Source organism: Habropoda laboriosa, unplaced genomic scaffold (genome assembly GCF_001263275.1).
Source record: "Habropoda laboriosa isolate 0110345459 unplaced genomic scaffold, ASM126327v1 scaffold333, whole genome shotgun sequence".
Taxonomy (NCBI): Eukaryota; Metazoa; Arthropoda; class Insecta; order Hymenoptera; family Apidae; genus Habropoda; species Habropoda laboriosa.
This window is the reverse complement of record NW_017100500.1, coordinates 559,652-576,219: the sequence shown is the minus strand read 5'-3', so window position 1 is coordinate 576,219 and position 16,568 is coordinate 559,652. Positions and strand designations below refer to the sequence as shown.

The window sequence follows — 16,568 nt, the reverse complement described above, 5'->3', positions numbered from 1 at the left end:
ACGAGATACTTGGAGGTTTCCTACCGTAAATAATTGTAGTCTTCGTACTACATTCCACTGAAGTTTGGAAAATTTAGGAAAAGTGTGGAAATATTTTTTTACAACTTAAATTCTCACTGTGTCGCTTTTTGTGAATATTTATACGAGAAATTTGGAGGTTTCCTGCCGTAAATAATTGCAATCTTCGTACTAAATTCCGCTGAAATTCAGAAAATTTAGAAAAAGGATACAAATGTTTGTTTACAACTCGAATCCTCGCGTTGCAATTTTTCCTGAATTTTTACACGAGAAATTTGCAAGGTTCCCTCAATAATTTTTCTTTACGTACATAAATACTCTTGAAACTCGTCGAAATTATCGAATCTCGACTTTTGAGCCAGCAACGCTACCAACAAAATTACCATATATCCTTGCTTCGTCCTTTTCATCCAGCTGCAGAAAAAAGCAGATAAGAGATCCAGGGGAAAGGATAAACTTCCATTTCATCGATTTTAATAACGAATATCAATTGAGAGGAAAAAGGAACGTCGAACGAGAAGGCTGTGTGTGTGTATAAATTGCATCGAAATCCCGAACGCGCGTTGGTCGAGGCTCGGTGGTCGAGTCGAAAGTTCGATGGCGTGATTAACCAATGTCCTCGAGAGATATCGTGACAGGACCTGTTGAAGTCAGGGGTCGCTGCTCCAAGTGCTACAAATCGCTCGTTAGTCACCGTGATTACCGCTTTCCTTCGACAATATACACCGCGTCTTTGGCGATAAATCTTTCTCGCGTTTGTCGTCGAGTGCTGTCGAGCTAACTCGAATGGCATCGGGCTTTTATGCGTTTACAGCGCCGGCCAATTCGCTTAGACTCGCCTGTTGCACTGTTTTGCAAAACGAAGCTTTATTTTATCGTCGTTTTTTTTTTTTTTTTTTTATCGCTCTTGTTCGACGCGGAAAAACATATTGACAAGCATCGAACGTACGTTGAATTTATTGTCGTCGAATCTGTTATCGTGAAAATAGATAGAGTGGAAAAAATTGTATTTTCAGAATAAATATGTTTTAGTTTGTATAATTTTTGTCGTGTTTTCGAATGTTCAATCGAGGAAAGTTTTATTTGTTTCTTCGTTTAATGAATTCCGGGGGAAGGAAAGTTTTCAGATTTGTCATTTCCATTGGAGAGTTACTTTTCTCATTTGTCACACATCAACCAGAATTGTCGTATAAATTTAGACAGATTGCACGCAATTTGCATGCCATTTCACAGTCTCCGGTGGAATTAGCATTGGAGAGGTCTAGGAAGTGTCTGACGCGCGCGGATCGTCGTCTGGTATTTCCGCATCGTTTTCCAGTGGCGAGCCAATATTTGATAGCTAGCAATACGTTGCCATATTCGCCTCCTCGAACCGCAAATCCCCGGCGTCGAAAAGCGAATTCCGGTGGCTTTGGCTCGTTTTTCGATATTCTCGAACCCCGCCGACATCATATTTCCTCGTCCGCAAACAGACGTCTAGTCGCCCCGGTGTATATTCCCCTCGATAAATTTGTTCGCCGGTCAAAGGCTGCGCGATTGATCGACAAATAGAGAAGTGGATGCTTTCGTCGCGAAAAAGAGCGTTTTCACGGAGAATCGAGAGAGGTTTGACGTTGGAAAAATGAACACGGGGAAACGTCGATCAATATGATAAATGAAAACGCAATTAAAATTTTCAGATGAAGAACTTTCCAATTTATATTAAAAAGAGGAAATTTCTGAATTTGTGAATTAACGAAAGAAAGTCTTAAATATTTTCGCTATCCTTCCAATTTTTATATTAATATTTTGTTTAAAGATTGTTTCATATTTGTAAATTAGCGAATCTTAAGACATTTTATTTTTTTAAAATCTTAGATATTCTCACTGTCCTTTCAATTTTTATATTAATATTTTTCTTTACACAACTTGGAAAATTTCAAATTTATTAAATTTCTCTGTGATTTCTCACCTGCTGCATACTCTTCTGTGTTAAAAGATCGGTCCACTGGCAAAATTCTCGAAACTCCAGAAAAAAAAATCAAGAGTTTCCTGAATTTTGACTTCAGTTCTTCCCTTAATTCGCCCTAAGCTCGAATCAACTGCAAAGTTCGTCCGTGGAAAACTGTGACTCGATGGGATTGAAATGAGAAACGAGGGAAGAAAGTGCAGAAAACGTAGTACTGCATGCGCGTGAAGCATCCGCGAGAATAATGCGCGGTGGTACGCAGTTTTTCGCACCTGTTGCGAACGTAGAATACTCACGGCGAACGATGCTCGTTCATCTTCGCGAATTCCTTCAAGATGCGCTTCAGCTGGCTGCAGAGGATCGCGTGGAATTGCTACGATCGCCCGACAGAGACAGAAACTCCCGGTAAAAGAATTCACGTCGGCAGAAGAAAGTCAAGAGAATTTATCGAAAAACTGCCGCATGAAGTTCGAGAGCTGAGTGAAAAGTGGAGGGAAATTGAAGGAACTTTAACCGGTGAAGCGAATCTTGCGTAATATCAGCTAAGATACAAAGTTGAGAGAAACGGAAGGATGAAAAATTACAGAAAACGTATCTCTACTTGGCAAAGAGAAGTGAAAGTTTTTTCATCAACAAGTGTTGCCAAGTAACTGCAGCATCGTTCTTAACGAGATGTGAAGTGTTTAATTAGTTCGTTGAAACGAGTTGTTGCAATTGATTTCTCTCGAAGCAGATAAAAAAGAAAATTCGTGTAATCGTGAGAAAATTGGAAATACGTTTCTCGGGGAAATTGATTTTTCGTCGTTTGTGCCGAACGGGGTGAGACCGCGGGACAACGATAATGTAGGATCACATCAGAAACCGCAACAAGTGGTTCATTCTTAAAGGGGCACGTGGCAAGTCTCCCGAGTTTTCCAGACGAAATTCTGTTTCTCAGCAAGAGGAATAACGCGAACACGCCTCGAAAGATAATACATTTCCGTGCACTTTACCTCTAGTCAGACAGAGGTTCGCAAAATAGCGTTTGATTCATCCGACAAATCTTCCCGACGAAAATATCTCCGGAAATCTTTCTTTCGTCGTCGATGAGAAGACGAGAGATTAATTTAAAAATCTCGGAATAAAGAGATTTATTTTTCACAAACATGATTTGTGGCTTCCGTTTAAGCAGGATTAATCGTCGATCGAAGAATTTGGTATTTCGAACGAGTCTCGAATCGCAGAGTTAGAAATTACATTCTTCGAGATAGTCGCCGGTTTCTTTCGAGTGGTACAAAGTGGAGAAAAGAAAAACGGCAAAGCTGGAGGGGAAGAAGCGAACCGCGGAGAAATTTCACAGGATCTACCGGAAGATGTCGACCGAGGAAGGTCGACCTTCCACTCCTGCTGGTTCTGGTGTGATCGACGATACTGGCCACGGTGGTAGCAGAAGGATGTCTCACTTCAAGGAGTACAAATTCTTCCGCAGCTTCAGCGCGAAGGTGGAGAACTGGCCGATGCGTAAAGCGGAAGCTCTCTGGCGCCGAATGAGAGAGCGAAAGATTGCAGGTGAGACTCGAGCATCCGTAGATGTAATGCACGTTATTATCGGTAATAATCGTTTCGAGGAGGAATGTGATTAAACTTAGAAAGAGAGAATTTCTCGAGCAACTTCGGTCGGGTTGAATTTATGGTAGAATTAGTTAGATCGAGAATGTTCCAGTTGAGGTACAAGATTAATCGATTTTTATAGAAATAGTAAATTCCTTCTATTTCTTTCAATCGAAAATTATTCAGTCTTTCAGAATATTACACACATTCTTCCTGATACTTTCTGTTTTTATTTTTTCCTCATCCAAGCAAAATAGTCAATGGGGAAAGAAAAATATGACAGTGTGGTTAAAACGATCTTCTTATCGATACATACAAATTTCTTCTATTTTCCAATTGAAAATTATTCAGCCTTTCAGAATCTTGTAATATGACGTCTACGTACACACATTCTTCCTGATACTTTCTATGTTTTTTTTTTCGTGATCCAAGCAAAGTAGTCATTGGGGAAAGAAAAATATGACAGTTTGGTTAAAACGATCTTTTTATCGATACATACAAATTTCTTCTATTATTGCAAAATTGCATACACTTCCGTTCGTAAGTATTCGGATAAAAAAAAATGATTTTGCCGTTAAATCTGACGACAAAATTTAATTGAAGTCACAATGCTTTCTGCACAAACATAACGAGTGTTCTGATTCTTACGAACAGCAGTTCAAGCTTCAGTTACGCCTAACAAACTAAGAACGATCGAAAACCAAATGAACGAGTCACAATCTAAAACAAATCGAACTAATCATCACCATTACAACCTACTCAAACCCGTATCACCAAAAGAGTCCGCGCAATCCGTCACTGCGCGACGTGGAATAACCGTTTACCCGACAAATTAGACATTCATTTATCACCAAACACATCTATGGAGCGTCCAACGAATCGCACAGCGACAGAAAATCAGAACTTCTCGAGATCGCTTTTTAATGACACTTTTCACAAGCCTCGATCCTCCTCCTGCTCAAGCTTGATCGCATTTTAATCGCGTGCGGAATTGTAACCTTGTAATTGGTCGAATCGTCGCGCCGCACACACTCGTGTGCGGATCGATCTGTCGAAGTCGGTCATTCTCTCCCGCGGTTACGATTCGCTGGCGCGTCTCACGGCTTCCCTGCGTGCCATAATTATTATCCTGAATAATTGCCGGAGTTAATTATCGCGCTCGACGAAGCGTCGATGGATTTCGTCGGATCGTAATGCGCGCTTTCCATCGACGATGACGATACAATGACACGAACCGTGGGTGAAAATGTCACCAGGTGTGTGTCTCCCCGCCTTCTCGTAGCGAACGTCATTCCTGCATGCTAATTCCCATTCTCGTTCGAATTCTCACGGGCCTCTTATTAGTAGATTAGAAATTTCATGTTACACCGGTTGTGCTCGAGTAATTAGAGGACGGCGGCTGCGATGGCTTCTGCGTTCGCTGATTAACGCGATATGTTTGGAAACTGATGAACTCCGCCAAAGATATTAAAAGCGTCGCGTAACATAATAGCGTGTAGAGTATCGGGGTGTATTAGATCTTTAGTTGGTTGGTTCGCAAACTACTCATGTGATAAATGTAACTTTGCACGGTGCACGCTTTTAAGCGAAACGCTGCTTTTAAGCATTCGCTGTGTGTACCCCGGTGTGAATTAATACTTGTCTCCTGTATCAGGGTAGTCAGGCTGAAATTATTATAGTAAAGTAATTGAATACTGCGGGAATTTCTTTGTAAATTCAAGTTTGTGGGTATAAAAAGACTGTGGCGATAATAATTAGTTAAAGAATGCACCGTTTTGTAATTGCTGAAGTGTTATTTATGAAAAAAGTATATAGAATTTTATCTTTCGCGTGTAATTTTAAAAATGTAGACGGATGTTTAATAGCACTTGCAGTCTTCTTCATATACTGTTATAAGTAGCAAACATAAAGATCTTGCTTCTTTCGTATACCACGTTATATTTTCATTTTAATATTTTGATGGTTTATTAATTGACGAGAAAAGAAAGATGAAATCGGATATAACAAATACGAGCTTCCTTGCCTTCACAAAAATCAATTCTTCCTCCTTTCGTCGGCCCTACTCAAGCACACATCACTACTAACCTTTACTTCAATTGAGAAAAAACGAAAAAACCACACGATATTCCTATTTTAATATTTTAAAGTCTTATTAATCGACAAACACGTCAATTTTCAGAACACAGTTCCCCTGTCTTCAAAAAATCAGTTCTTCCCTCTTTCTTTGATCCTATTCGAGCACACATGGCTGCTAACAACCTTTTCTCCAAAAAAAGGTAATTACTTTCACAAACAACTTCTCATCCAGCTTTTCAAAGACGCCTCCCGCTGAAAGCTCTAAATATTCATAAACTTAAAAACGCTCCCAAAGGCACATCCGTGAAAAGAAAGCAGAAAAAGAGGGTACCAAAACCCTGTACACCATCAAAAGAGTACACCAACTCCGGTAAAAGCTACAAACAGCTGAAAGGATTACAGTATTTGCAATCGAATCCCTTTTTTTTTTCCATCACAAAGCGATCTCTCGTTGCTTCGTGAAAGACAACCGCGAGGATCGTTGGCTTTCACCGACTCGAGAGCCACGCGATTCCCAACCGATTTTCGCCGGCTGCCACCGGTTCTTTCTTTCTTTCTTTTTGGGCGAAACGCATCAGTCGTGTCGTCGCGTGTCGTGTAAAACCGGAGAATCGAACGTACGTGATCCTCTGGCTCGTTCACATTGTCCCAGACAACAAGAAGATTGCGTTGCACAGAGATCGGCGTCGGCAGAGTGCCGTGCAAGGCAGAGCGGGGCTCGTTAATCACGGCCGGTTATTTCGGTTCGCGTGGAATTTCGATCGCGGCCTGCGTTGCGCAATCGGTATCGAAAAAGCGAATTCCGCGAGGCGAACGAGACATTTTTCAATGCCACCGGTCGAGGCAAACGAGCTTTCGCTGTTACGCTTTGCTTCGGCCGAAAGTGGAATCGTACGTCATGACGAGACGCCGCTGTTGATGGTACACGGCTGAATTTTCCCTTGGTTTAGCGGCCCGGTCTGTTTTTAGAAGTTTTATAGCCTGGATACCGATCCTCGCTTTTTCTCCCCCTCGACGGTACTGGACCTCGGCTCTTCGTTCCCTCCCTTTGCTCCGATTTCTTTCTGTAATTGCGCACCGTTTAGCTTCTTATAGCGATCGTTAATTGAACGGAGAGATTCGATTTTAGAGCACCGTTCGAGGTATTTATTGTTGAAATTGGATTTCTTTTGTACTGGCTTTAGATTCTATTTTATTCGCTGTGAAGAGAACTGTGATACTTGCATTTCTTTTTTGGTTTCGCGTTTACTGTGATTTGTGAAGTTCTTCTGGGAAAGTGAAATGGGTTTGACAAATTCAGATTACCGTGTATGGTTAAATTTGTATTTAACTGTTATTCAAATAATTATGCGACGTAAGAAGAGTACTTGCAAAGAACTGTGATTCTTGTTGTATTTTTATTTTTGTTGTTTTTGTGTTTAATGTAAGTTGTGGAGTTCTTCTTGGAAGAAGAAATTTTGATAGGTTTAACAAATTGCAATGACAGTATATGTGCAATTGGTTTAATAATATGCTGTGAGTGATGGCGTGAATGTACTGTGTTTGTCGAATCGTCTCGAGATTTGGAAAACGAGTGGATCATACAGAGAAACAGACACATATTATAGAGTACGTGAGAATTCGCAATGACAGTATATGTGCAATTGGTTTAATAATATGCTGTGAGTGATGGCGTGAATGTACTGTATTTGTCGAATCGTCTCTTGATCAGATTATCATTATTCCTTTTTACGTGTGTTTATAGTTATTATGAAATTATTGTTAGAAAATATATTGCTATTGAACTTATTATCACGTGTTATACAACCACAGTATACATTATTCCAAATAATTATACAACGATATAAAATATTAACAAATGGTTAAATTGTGAAATTAATGTGAAATGAGTAGCTGTGAAATTAATTATGACAGTTTAACGAATCAGTTGCATGTATTTGAATGTTGTAATTAAAATTTAAATTGTTATTCTCCACGCATATATTTTCAAAGACGAACTAATAACCATTCGCTAAAAATTAACTAACTTTTATTTATCATGAAATTTCTTAGTATATAACGAAAATACATTTTTTCACAATATTCGCGGAATTGTCATCGCGATTTACTAAAAATGAACTGAAATTAAATCTCGTTGCACTTTTATTTATCACAAAATTTCTCAGTACGCAACGAAAATAGACTTGAACAATATTCGCGGAATTTCCGTAGTATCAACAGTACACCAGAATATGTTTGTTTATAAAATTTACCGCGAGCTGGACAACTTCTCCTATTTATTTGCCAGAGTACTTGACGAACACAATGCTAAACATAAGCTAATTTCCTCCACGCCTGGCAATTCACCGCGGCGCAATGTACGCAGCATAAGGTACCACTGCTCAAACATACGTGTTACCATTATTATCAGGATGCAGCATGTCTGTCGCGAGACAAATGCAATTGTCCCAGTTTGAAATTAGTTTGGCTTAATAGTAGCTAACACTGTGGCGAGGCCAAACGCGACTGTCCCAGTTCTGCAGTCGATTCCTTCCCAGTGTCGATTAATTTCTCGTCGGATCGCGTGATAAAATCCACGAACTTGTTCTTCGCCAACGAATTCATGCCGTAATTCTCCAAACAGTTCACCATGGGTAAGCGAAACTTCTTCAAGCTGCTCCGCAAATCACGATCCTCGCACCAACTTCCGCGTCGTTCCCCTGCTAAAGTATTTACCTTCGTATTTTTCCATCAATTTCCTTTTCTACCGTAAAAATTAAATATCGTAATTTCCTGGTTTCACAACTGCCAGCGACTGTAAAACGTCGCTAAATAATAATCGTAGCTGTCTCGTTTGGTACAACAGCGAAGCGTATAATCAGAAGTGCAAATTGTCCTCGGAGCTGTTTAAAATTCACCGAGGATCATACTCGTCGATTAGACTTTTCTCGAATCTCATCGATTTCGAGGGATCGTTTCCTCGAACGTAGTTGGAAGAGGAGGGTTCGTTTAAAATCAACAGGCTCGAGAGGACGAAATCATAGGCCGCGTCAGATAGAGTCGAGCGATTACATCATATCAGGATAAAGGCGATACTCTCTGTGCCACCGATGACCGATAAGATCCCATCTCGCAAGCTTCCGCCATTGTTGGAACAGAATAACAGCAATTATGTCGGTGCTGGAGTTATCGAGGATTATATCGCAGTCACGAAGCGTATATAACTCGGAATCGTACGCGTTTCAGGATATTTCGGCGTTATCGAAGCCTCGAACTGTCAAAAGGCTTAAGACACCATCTGCTCGATTGCTGTTTCCTAGAACCGTGAAATATCACCGAAATTTTAAGCACCTACAATTATTTCGTCCACTACTGTCACGTCTACCAAAGAACATACCTTAAAACGATTTTCGATAGAAATTTTTGTTGTTTACTAAAATCTGATAATTTCGTAACTCGACGAAATTCTGTAATAAGGAAGGAAAGCTTGGAACGCAAGTTGCTTATCGCGAACGTGAAAAGGGAAAAGGAATTGCGACGAGATTCTTGGGAAGCTTTAGTGAGAGAAAAAAGTGGAAGAGGAGGACAAATGAAAAGAATATGGATTGAAACGATGTCTTTGAAGAGGGAAGGTATTGAGAATCTGCGAAGCGTTATTTTTTATTGTACTTTACATGGATACACGAAACTGTTAATTTCAATTTGTAATTAAACTTTATTTAACGCGACTACCCAACAGGCTCGAGTGTAATTATTTGTAGCTCGTTGATAATCATTCTCTCGTTACCTTCATTTCCTTCCGTACCTTTAAATTACACTTTAAATCGACCAATAAATCTTGCCGGGATAATTCGGTTGTTTGCCGTGGAACGAAAATAAGAGGAATACAGAATTCTGTTGAAACTGCAAACCACTTAATCTGAGGTGGGTGAGGAACACCGTTGCACTGTTTTCACCTGAATTTATTAAGATCTAAGTGTTATGGTCGGCGTACAATTTGTCCAGAAAATACAATCGTTTGCTTGGTTTATTGTCCCTGCGGCAGCGGTTCGGCGGGTACGTCGCTAAAGGAAAAACTGACCGGAGGTGTAGGCGTACTGGGTTTTTATATTGTTAGGGAGACCAGAGTAGCGATAGATAAAGATAGAAGTGGAGAAAGTGGTGGAAACGGAAAAGTCCTCGTGCGAACCTGGATGCCACATGTGCGCTTCTTAGGCAAGTCTTAACCCGGGGAGAGACAAAAGAACGGAAACTAAAATCTGAAGGAGTTGGAAAAGAGGAAGTTCGCGTGGAAGAATAGAACGACGTTCGGTAAGGGTTTGTTGACGACGACCTACCCGCCACAAATCTTTCAGCTTTTCCAGGGAACGCGGAGAACGATCGCTCGCGAATGCACCGACTTGCATTCTGCGTTTCGTTACGATATTTCGACGGTTGGAAGAACGGAAACTAAAATCTGAAGGAGTTGGAAAAGAGGAAGTTCGCGTGGAAGAATAGAACGACGTTCGGTAAGGGTTTGTTGACGACGACCTACCCGCCACAAATCTTTCAGCTTTTCCAGAGAACGCGGAGAACGATCGCTAGCGAATGCACCGACTTGCATTCTGCGTTTCGTTACGATATTTCGACGGTTGGAAAAAAAAAAGAATTTGCCACCGCGTGTATCATCGTTCTTCTCGCGGCAGTTGCAGAAAAACATTTCCTTTCGGCGATGGCCGCAGCCGGATGTTGCTTTTGCCTAACTGTTATTCCAACAGGCGCGGACGAAATCGCCGCGTGCGATCGTCGGTGGATTTCCAGAGAAATCGTGTTTTCCGGCTGGCTGATGGCTCGCGTTGTCCGTGAAAAACACGCGTTTCTTTTACGACGCCATAGATTCTTGACACTTACCATGTGTGAAAATACTTTCGAGGAGCGTGACTCGGTGTAAACACGGACGCGTCTTGCCAGATGATTTATTTCAGGAAGAACTTTGTGAAATATTTTCATGTGATTGCATTCACATCTGCATACCGTTTCCCTTCGAACCTGACGTTCGCTTTATTTAATGAGATAATTACAAGCTTTTCCCGATAAGGTCGCCCGCTCGAGGCGTTCTCCGCCGCGCGAGTTACGGAGACCCTGTGATAGCAATTTTCGTTGACGCTCTTTGCGAGTGAAATGGAAGTGTCGAAAATTTCGGGGTGTCATAATTCGCGTTCGTCTTTGTATTTTAAAACTTTGCATTCGAAAAGCTCTCGATCGCCATTTAAAAAATAAACGTGTAGTGTATAATTTATTTTTTCTCCAACTGTTAATTTTTCACGGTGGAAAAGGGAGATTAATTGCCTCGAGTGGAAAGAGTTAACTGTGAAATTTTACAGAAATACTAATCGTCTAGAAAATAAATGTATACTGTATAATTTACCTTTTTCTCTAACTGTGGAAAAAGGAGATTAATTGCCTCGAGTAGAAAGGGTTAAACTTAGAAATTTTACAGAAATACTTTCGCGCTTCTCACGGCGAGAAACGTGTCCGTTCCTTTTAGGGAACAGTGGGACAGATTTTTCCTAACGATGCAAAAGAAACAGCGAACACGACGGTTACGAAGTTTCTGTATTGAATTTCTAACGAGAATCGAGCGTCGTACATCGATTTCATTAAGTCGCAGAATCAGACGAGTAATGCGGTCGCCGTTGTGCAGCTTTGTGGAAATTCCGTGGAGCTAAAACCGCTCACAAAGCCGCTCATAATTGCACTTTTCTATTCGATCCACGTATAGTATATGGGTCAGCCCCTATCCTGGCAAGACTCGGTGTCGCTCTCTCGCACAACGCTCGATTTAATTATTGTTTGACAATATTCGACGCTTCGCTGGCTGTTCGAACGGCGCGCCTCGCTCCAACGAGAACCTTTATCCGACTCATTTAATTGAAAAGTATCGAGCTCAGCCGCCACACGCCACTCCGCGTTTCAAAATCTTCTGCTTGGTTTTAATAAAACGAAACAGGCACACGTGGTGACACGTGAATTATCGATCCACGTGCGTCGTTACGTCGAGTGTCATCGATGAAAATAATTTCACTTTTAGCATTAGAAATTCGTTGGATCGGATGCGCTTCGAGCGTTCTCCAATGAAATGAAACACATGTCGCGTTTAAACTGCTGGAAATTTTGTAAATATATCTTTTTTACCGGTTTTTGACTGGATCATATTGAGAGAAAATTAATTTAGATTGCTCGGTGTGGAGGAATTTGACTAAAAATATTTTTTGACAAAAATAATCGACAAATTTTGAGTTTCTGAGATATTTCTCGAGTCGTTTGGCAAACATCAGATTCCACCAGCTGTCGCGAAATTTTAGGATCCGATAAGTGATTTGGCCGACCGCGTGTTTCATTTTTGGAATTTTGCCCGCCAGAACGAAATTTTTCAAAACAATTTCTGACGGTCCTCTTGTTATCGTATCCCCACCGTAAACAGAGGAACTTTTATGGTATCCGTGTTAAGCAATTTCATATGCACCAACAATTTGTGCTATTATCGTAACGCTGTTGAAACATTTTCCCTTATCCTTCGAATTATTTTCATTCACATTCTTAATATCTCTATTTTTATCAGTTTTCCACAGTACGATGGATGTCTACGCTTATACACACCTAATATTTATCAAATGCTCGAACCCTGCATTTTGTATGATCTGTTACAACAGATCATACCGTTCAGTCGTGGAAATTGGTACACAAGGATATGTGTCTGTTGGATTATTTCTAACCACACCCTATGGAAATAATCAAGTGAGGACAAAAACGTATCCGCGTTATTTTAAACAAAGGCACTAAGACTTCCACCAGATGCGTCTGGTGTCCGTCTTCGAGTCACGCACTGCACAATGCGATAATTTAATGTAAACAGTTCCTAGGTACAAGGGGACCCCAACTTTCTTTTTGGGTGCCCAGATACAGTCCTTTAGAAGATTCAATAGCGTAAAGACGTTTCCTCTGAGTTCGTCAATAAATAGCATATCACAAAGTTAAAGGACTATTTCATTTTCGTAACCCATTTCCAATAGTGTCCCTTTTCCTTAACACGTTGATCGCCCAGCGTGAATTGGTCGAGTTCCTCGCGGGGCCCAAATCCGATAGTCGGAGCGCAAGAACGCAAACAGTGCGATTAGCTGGAATTTACGTTCTATGTTACCAGAAGAAGAAACAAACTCTCGAACGCCAGGAAGCGAGAAAAAATGTAAAAAAGACTACAACATATTGTCCCAATTGTCGAAAATCACCACAAATGTGTTTGAACTGTTTTAACGAATACCATTCTATGTAGTATAATGTTATATTTTATTTTAAATATAAATTAATGTATAGTATAATATAGTGTGTATATTTTTAATATTTTTATCTTGTATATTTTATATTTGCCGGTGCTTATTCCATTAAATTCTTGTGTTACAAATTGGATTTTTATAAATTACTTGTAAAATCCTATTTAACTTGACGAAGAAGAACGTCACCCATATCTGGGTGACGGGGCCCCCGCGGAAGCATACCCGTCACCCAGATATGGGTGACGTGGCGACGAACGTGTTAAATCGTTCAAGTCGGCTCAGGTGTGTGTTACGTATCAAGAACATGCTGCTTCTCTCTCCAATTTAATTGCATTACACTTCACTAAGTAGTACGATAACAAAAACTTCGAAATCGATTTTCACCGAAAAGCCTCCATTGCAATTCTCACCAAACCAAACGTCTGACTCCCACCTTCAATTGTTCACATTCCTACAATCATTTCGGACACAAAACTCCCTTCCAAAGCACGCGTTGAAATGGCAATAATTTGAAAACCAACGGACATCATCCCTTCGAGTCTTTTCAATTCCACGGTATCTTTCACAACTGCACGAGACCTTCGGCAGGCCAGCCAGTTTAAGAGTTATTCGCACATATCGAACAGAAGGGGCGAGAATCAGTCGGCCGTGCCATTCAGCGGTGGCCTTCATGGTGTTCCGATCACAACGCTTCCACACCGCCTGCGTTTGCGTTCCATTGTTTCGAATGCGTGTACCATACTTTTCATCGCGACAACCCGCAATTATTGGCCGCACAGTGCTCTCTTGGTGCACAGATTTAAATCCCCGCGATTTCGATTTCACGAACGGAGCAACACCGAAGGCTCTGATAATCGTGTCGGGCACAAATGCTCGCGGCCTTTCACTGCCAACGAAAGTCGTCGTCCCTGTCTCTCTCTTTCTTTCTTTCTCTGTGTGTACCAATCTCGTATAATGGCGAAGAAGGAAATTTTAGCCGGTTCGTTTCGATCCGTCGCGTCGATTCGTCTCTCGATAAACGTAAGCGAACAATTAAGGATATGCAATTACCGTAGGCTGCCCCTTATGGAAGCGGAGTGTGTAGCCTAACGTATAATAACATGTCTAATGATAGACAAACCACACCACAATTACTTCGATGAATCCCGATAGCCTTTTATCGCTTTCCACGTGGGCATCGTGTCGTTATACCGCCGCTTTTTTTTCTCCTTTTTTCCCTTACCTTTGCCTGCCTTTTCTCTTTCGCTCTTCTTTTGGTTAGATTGTCGAGAGTGCGACCGTGAGGTGGGGATTCGGGAATGAATTTTAGACGAGGTCAACTGTGAAATCGAAAGTGATTGTTACATCTTGATAGCTGGATTAGGTTCTACTTTTTGTTATTCCACTTTGTGTTGAAATGGTTTTTCCATATTGTAGGCTTTTAATGGTTCTTACAAATTTTTAGTCATTTATGAGTGGATTCTGCACTCGTGAAACACTTTCTGAGCCTAAGTGTAGGAAGTGCGATAATCAAATTTCGAGAGTAGATTGTGTAAAAATTTTATTTTGAGAATTAAACAGGCGTGAGATCATTATGCTCGAAATAATCATATTAAAACTGTACGCACATATGTTGGCTCCCACAATGTTCGTGAAGCCTGATTATATACCAAATAACTCTTTATTTGCAACACAGTTTGTTATGTAACAGTAATGCAATGTAACTGAGTTGTTAAATGTTAAATGTGTGCGAGTCCAATTTCCTGAGGTTCAAAATTCGTGTAATCGTTCGTACCAGAGTTCAGAATTCTATGTTTCACTAATGTGTTCTTACAACAATGTCCTTTTTGTCTACTACCCCAGTCCCTTTATACGGTTTTTGTCCGTCCATTTGGGTCCCTTGACGGGGGTGAGATTTGGGTGGGGGGCCAAAACTCCCAATCAAGTTAGGGCCTTGGTCGACGCCCTACGCCAACCGCTCACCCTTAGGGAAAGGTTGTTCTGGGTGAGGTACGCGTCACCTGAGCTTCTGGGACAAACCCAGGGTAACGGTACCGCTCGCTCGCTCGCATGTGCCTCAGCTCGCGTGGGTTTATGATACGTCAGTTGCTATTGAGATGCACGAAGAAACTCGAAATTCTCCGCTTTTACGAGAGGTTTGAAGCTCTCCTGACAATAAGGAATAACCAACGAACGAAACCATTAAACGCGTATTCAAACCTTAATCTGAAAAATAGCAGAGTCGCGTCCGTATCGTAAACCTGGTATAAACTTAAGTATCCTTAACAGAGAGAAATCAAGTGAATGCAAGAGTTGAAAATAAATGTTTCCGAAATTAAAAAAGCATTACTGGAAATACTGGAATTCTTCCAATTTTTTGAGCGAAATTTTATCGCCGTATCTCGTATGATTTAAAGTGTACCGCAAAATCCCAGAAATTTCGACAGCACGGCTTGGCTTCCGTATTCATAAATCATTTTTATTCGACCTTATAAATAGCGAATAAATTCCTGCACCCTCTTTCACACATCACCTTGTATATCGAACGGTATTCGCAGGTTGAACAGTGGAAATATTAATTAAACTCCGCTTCTCCATACCCAGTTGCATCGCGATACAGAAATTCATCGCTCGGATCTGATTCATTTACGCGGGAATGATTTTTCGGCAAACAAGCGGAGGATTCTGCTTAATAGGAGATCGACGTCCAATTCGCAATTTATTACCTCAATGTTTAAACGGTCGTGAATTATTCGCGAACGTGTTAACGCATTGAAAATCTTTGACAGTATTAATAGCTGTGCTACGATTAATTATAATTATAAATTTTCACGGCCGATCTGAGTTTCTGTTTACCGATTGAAATTCTCGTTGCGCGTTCTTGAAATTGTAATCTTGGAAGAAAATTCGAGAGAATACTGAACGAGAAGGAAAATTATCGTAGAATCGCGAACAAAAGGATTCGTGTCCTTTGAAATCCCTCGGGAAAACATGCTTTTAGCCGGATATATGAACTCTCCGCGGAATCTTTAAAGCTCAAGCTGTCCCTAGTGGCGGTTTCGTTGGGGATCAAGAGATTATAGCCTAAAATCCTGTGGATCGTAAGGATGTAGTCGCTAAGGACACTCTGATCCTGTGCCGTATCTCTCTTCGTACATTTTTCACGCTTTCCTGGATAAATTTTTCTGCACACGGTTTATGAAAAATTGATAAAACGTAAACTTGACTTATTGACTAGCTTCCAAGCAAATCGGTGGATTTATTTCAAAGATATAACTATTTCAAGATTCTTGAAATTTAGCGATGGTATACTTTATATAAAAATTAAATTTTCTGGTGTATTTCTTGCATAATTAAATTTAATATGAAAGTTTGCAAAATTGAAAATTTCAAGAAAACAATTTTTTAGTTACCAAAATTTTATTTATCAACGAATATGAACCACGGTACTTTATAGAATCTTATATTTTTCATTTGCATTTATTTCACATATTTTTCGATATGATAGAAAATTAAAAATTTTTCCCAACAACGGTAGTGGAAGATATTTTATTTAAAAAAAGAATTTTCATTAGTTTAATAGCACAGTCAGTTATAAACATTTTTTTATATCTACTATAGTTTTAAAGATATACAGGGAAGTAGGGTACACTTATCTTCATTTA

The 16,568-nt window shown here is 40.4% G+C and overlaps 1 protein-coding gene across 1 annotated transcript in view; it reads left to right on the top strand.

Annotated features, from left to right (window-relative positions):
- Nucleotides 1–3,318: 3,318 nt before the first annotated feature.
- Nucleotides 3,319–16,568, top strand: part of LOC108576133 (stAR-related lipid transfer protein 13) — a 216,027-nt gene continuing 202,777 nt past the window's right edge. The window contains 1 exon segment of the mRNA XM_017939065.1: nt 3,319–3,514. Within this exon segment, the coding sequence (XP_017794554.1) occupies nt 3,319–3,514 (196 nt within the window).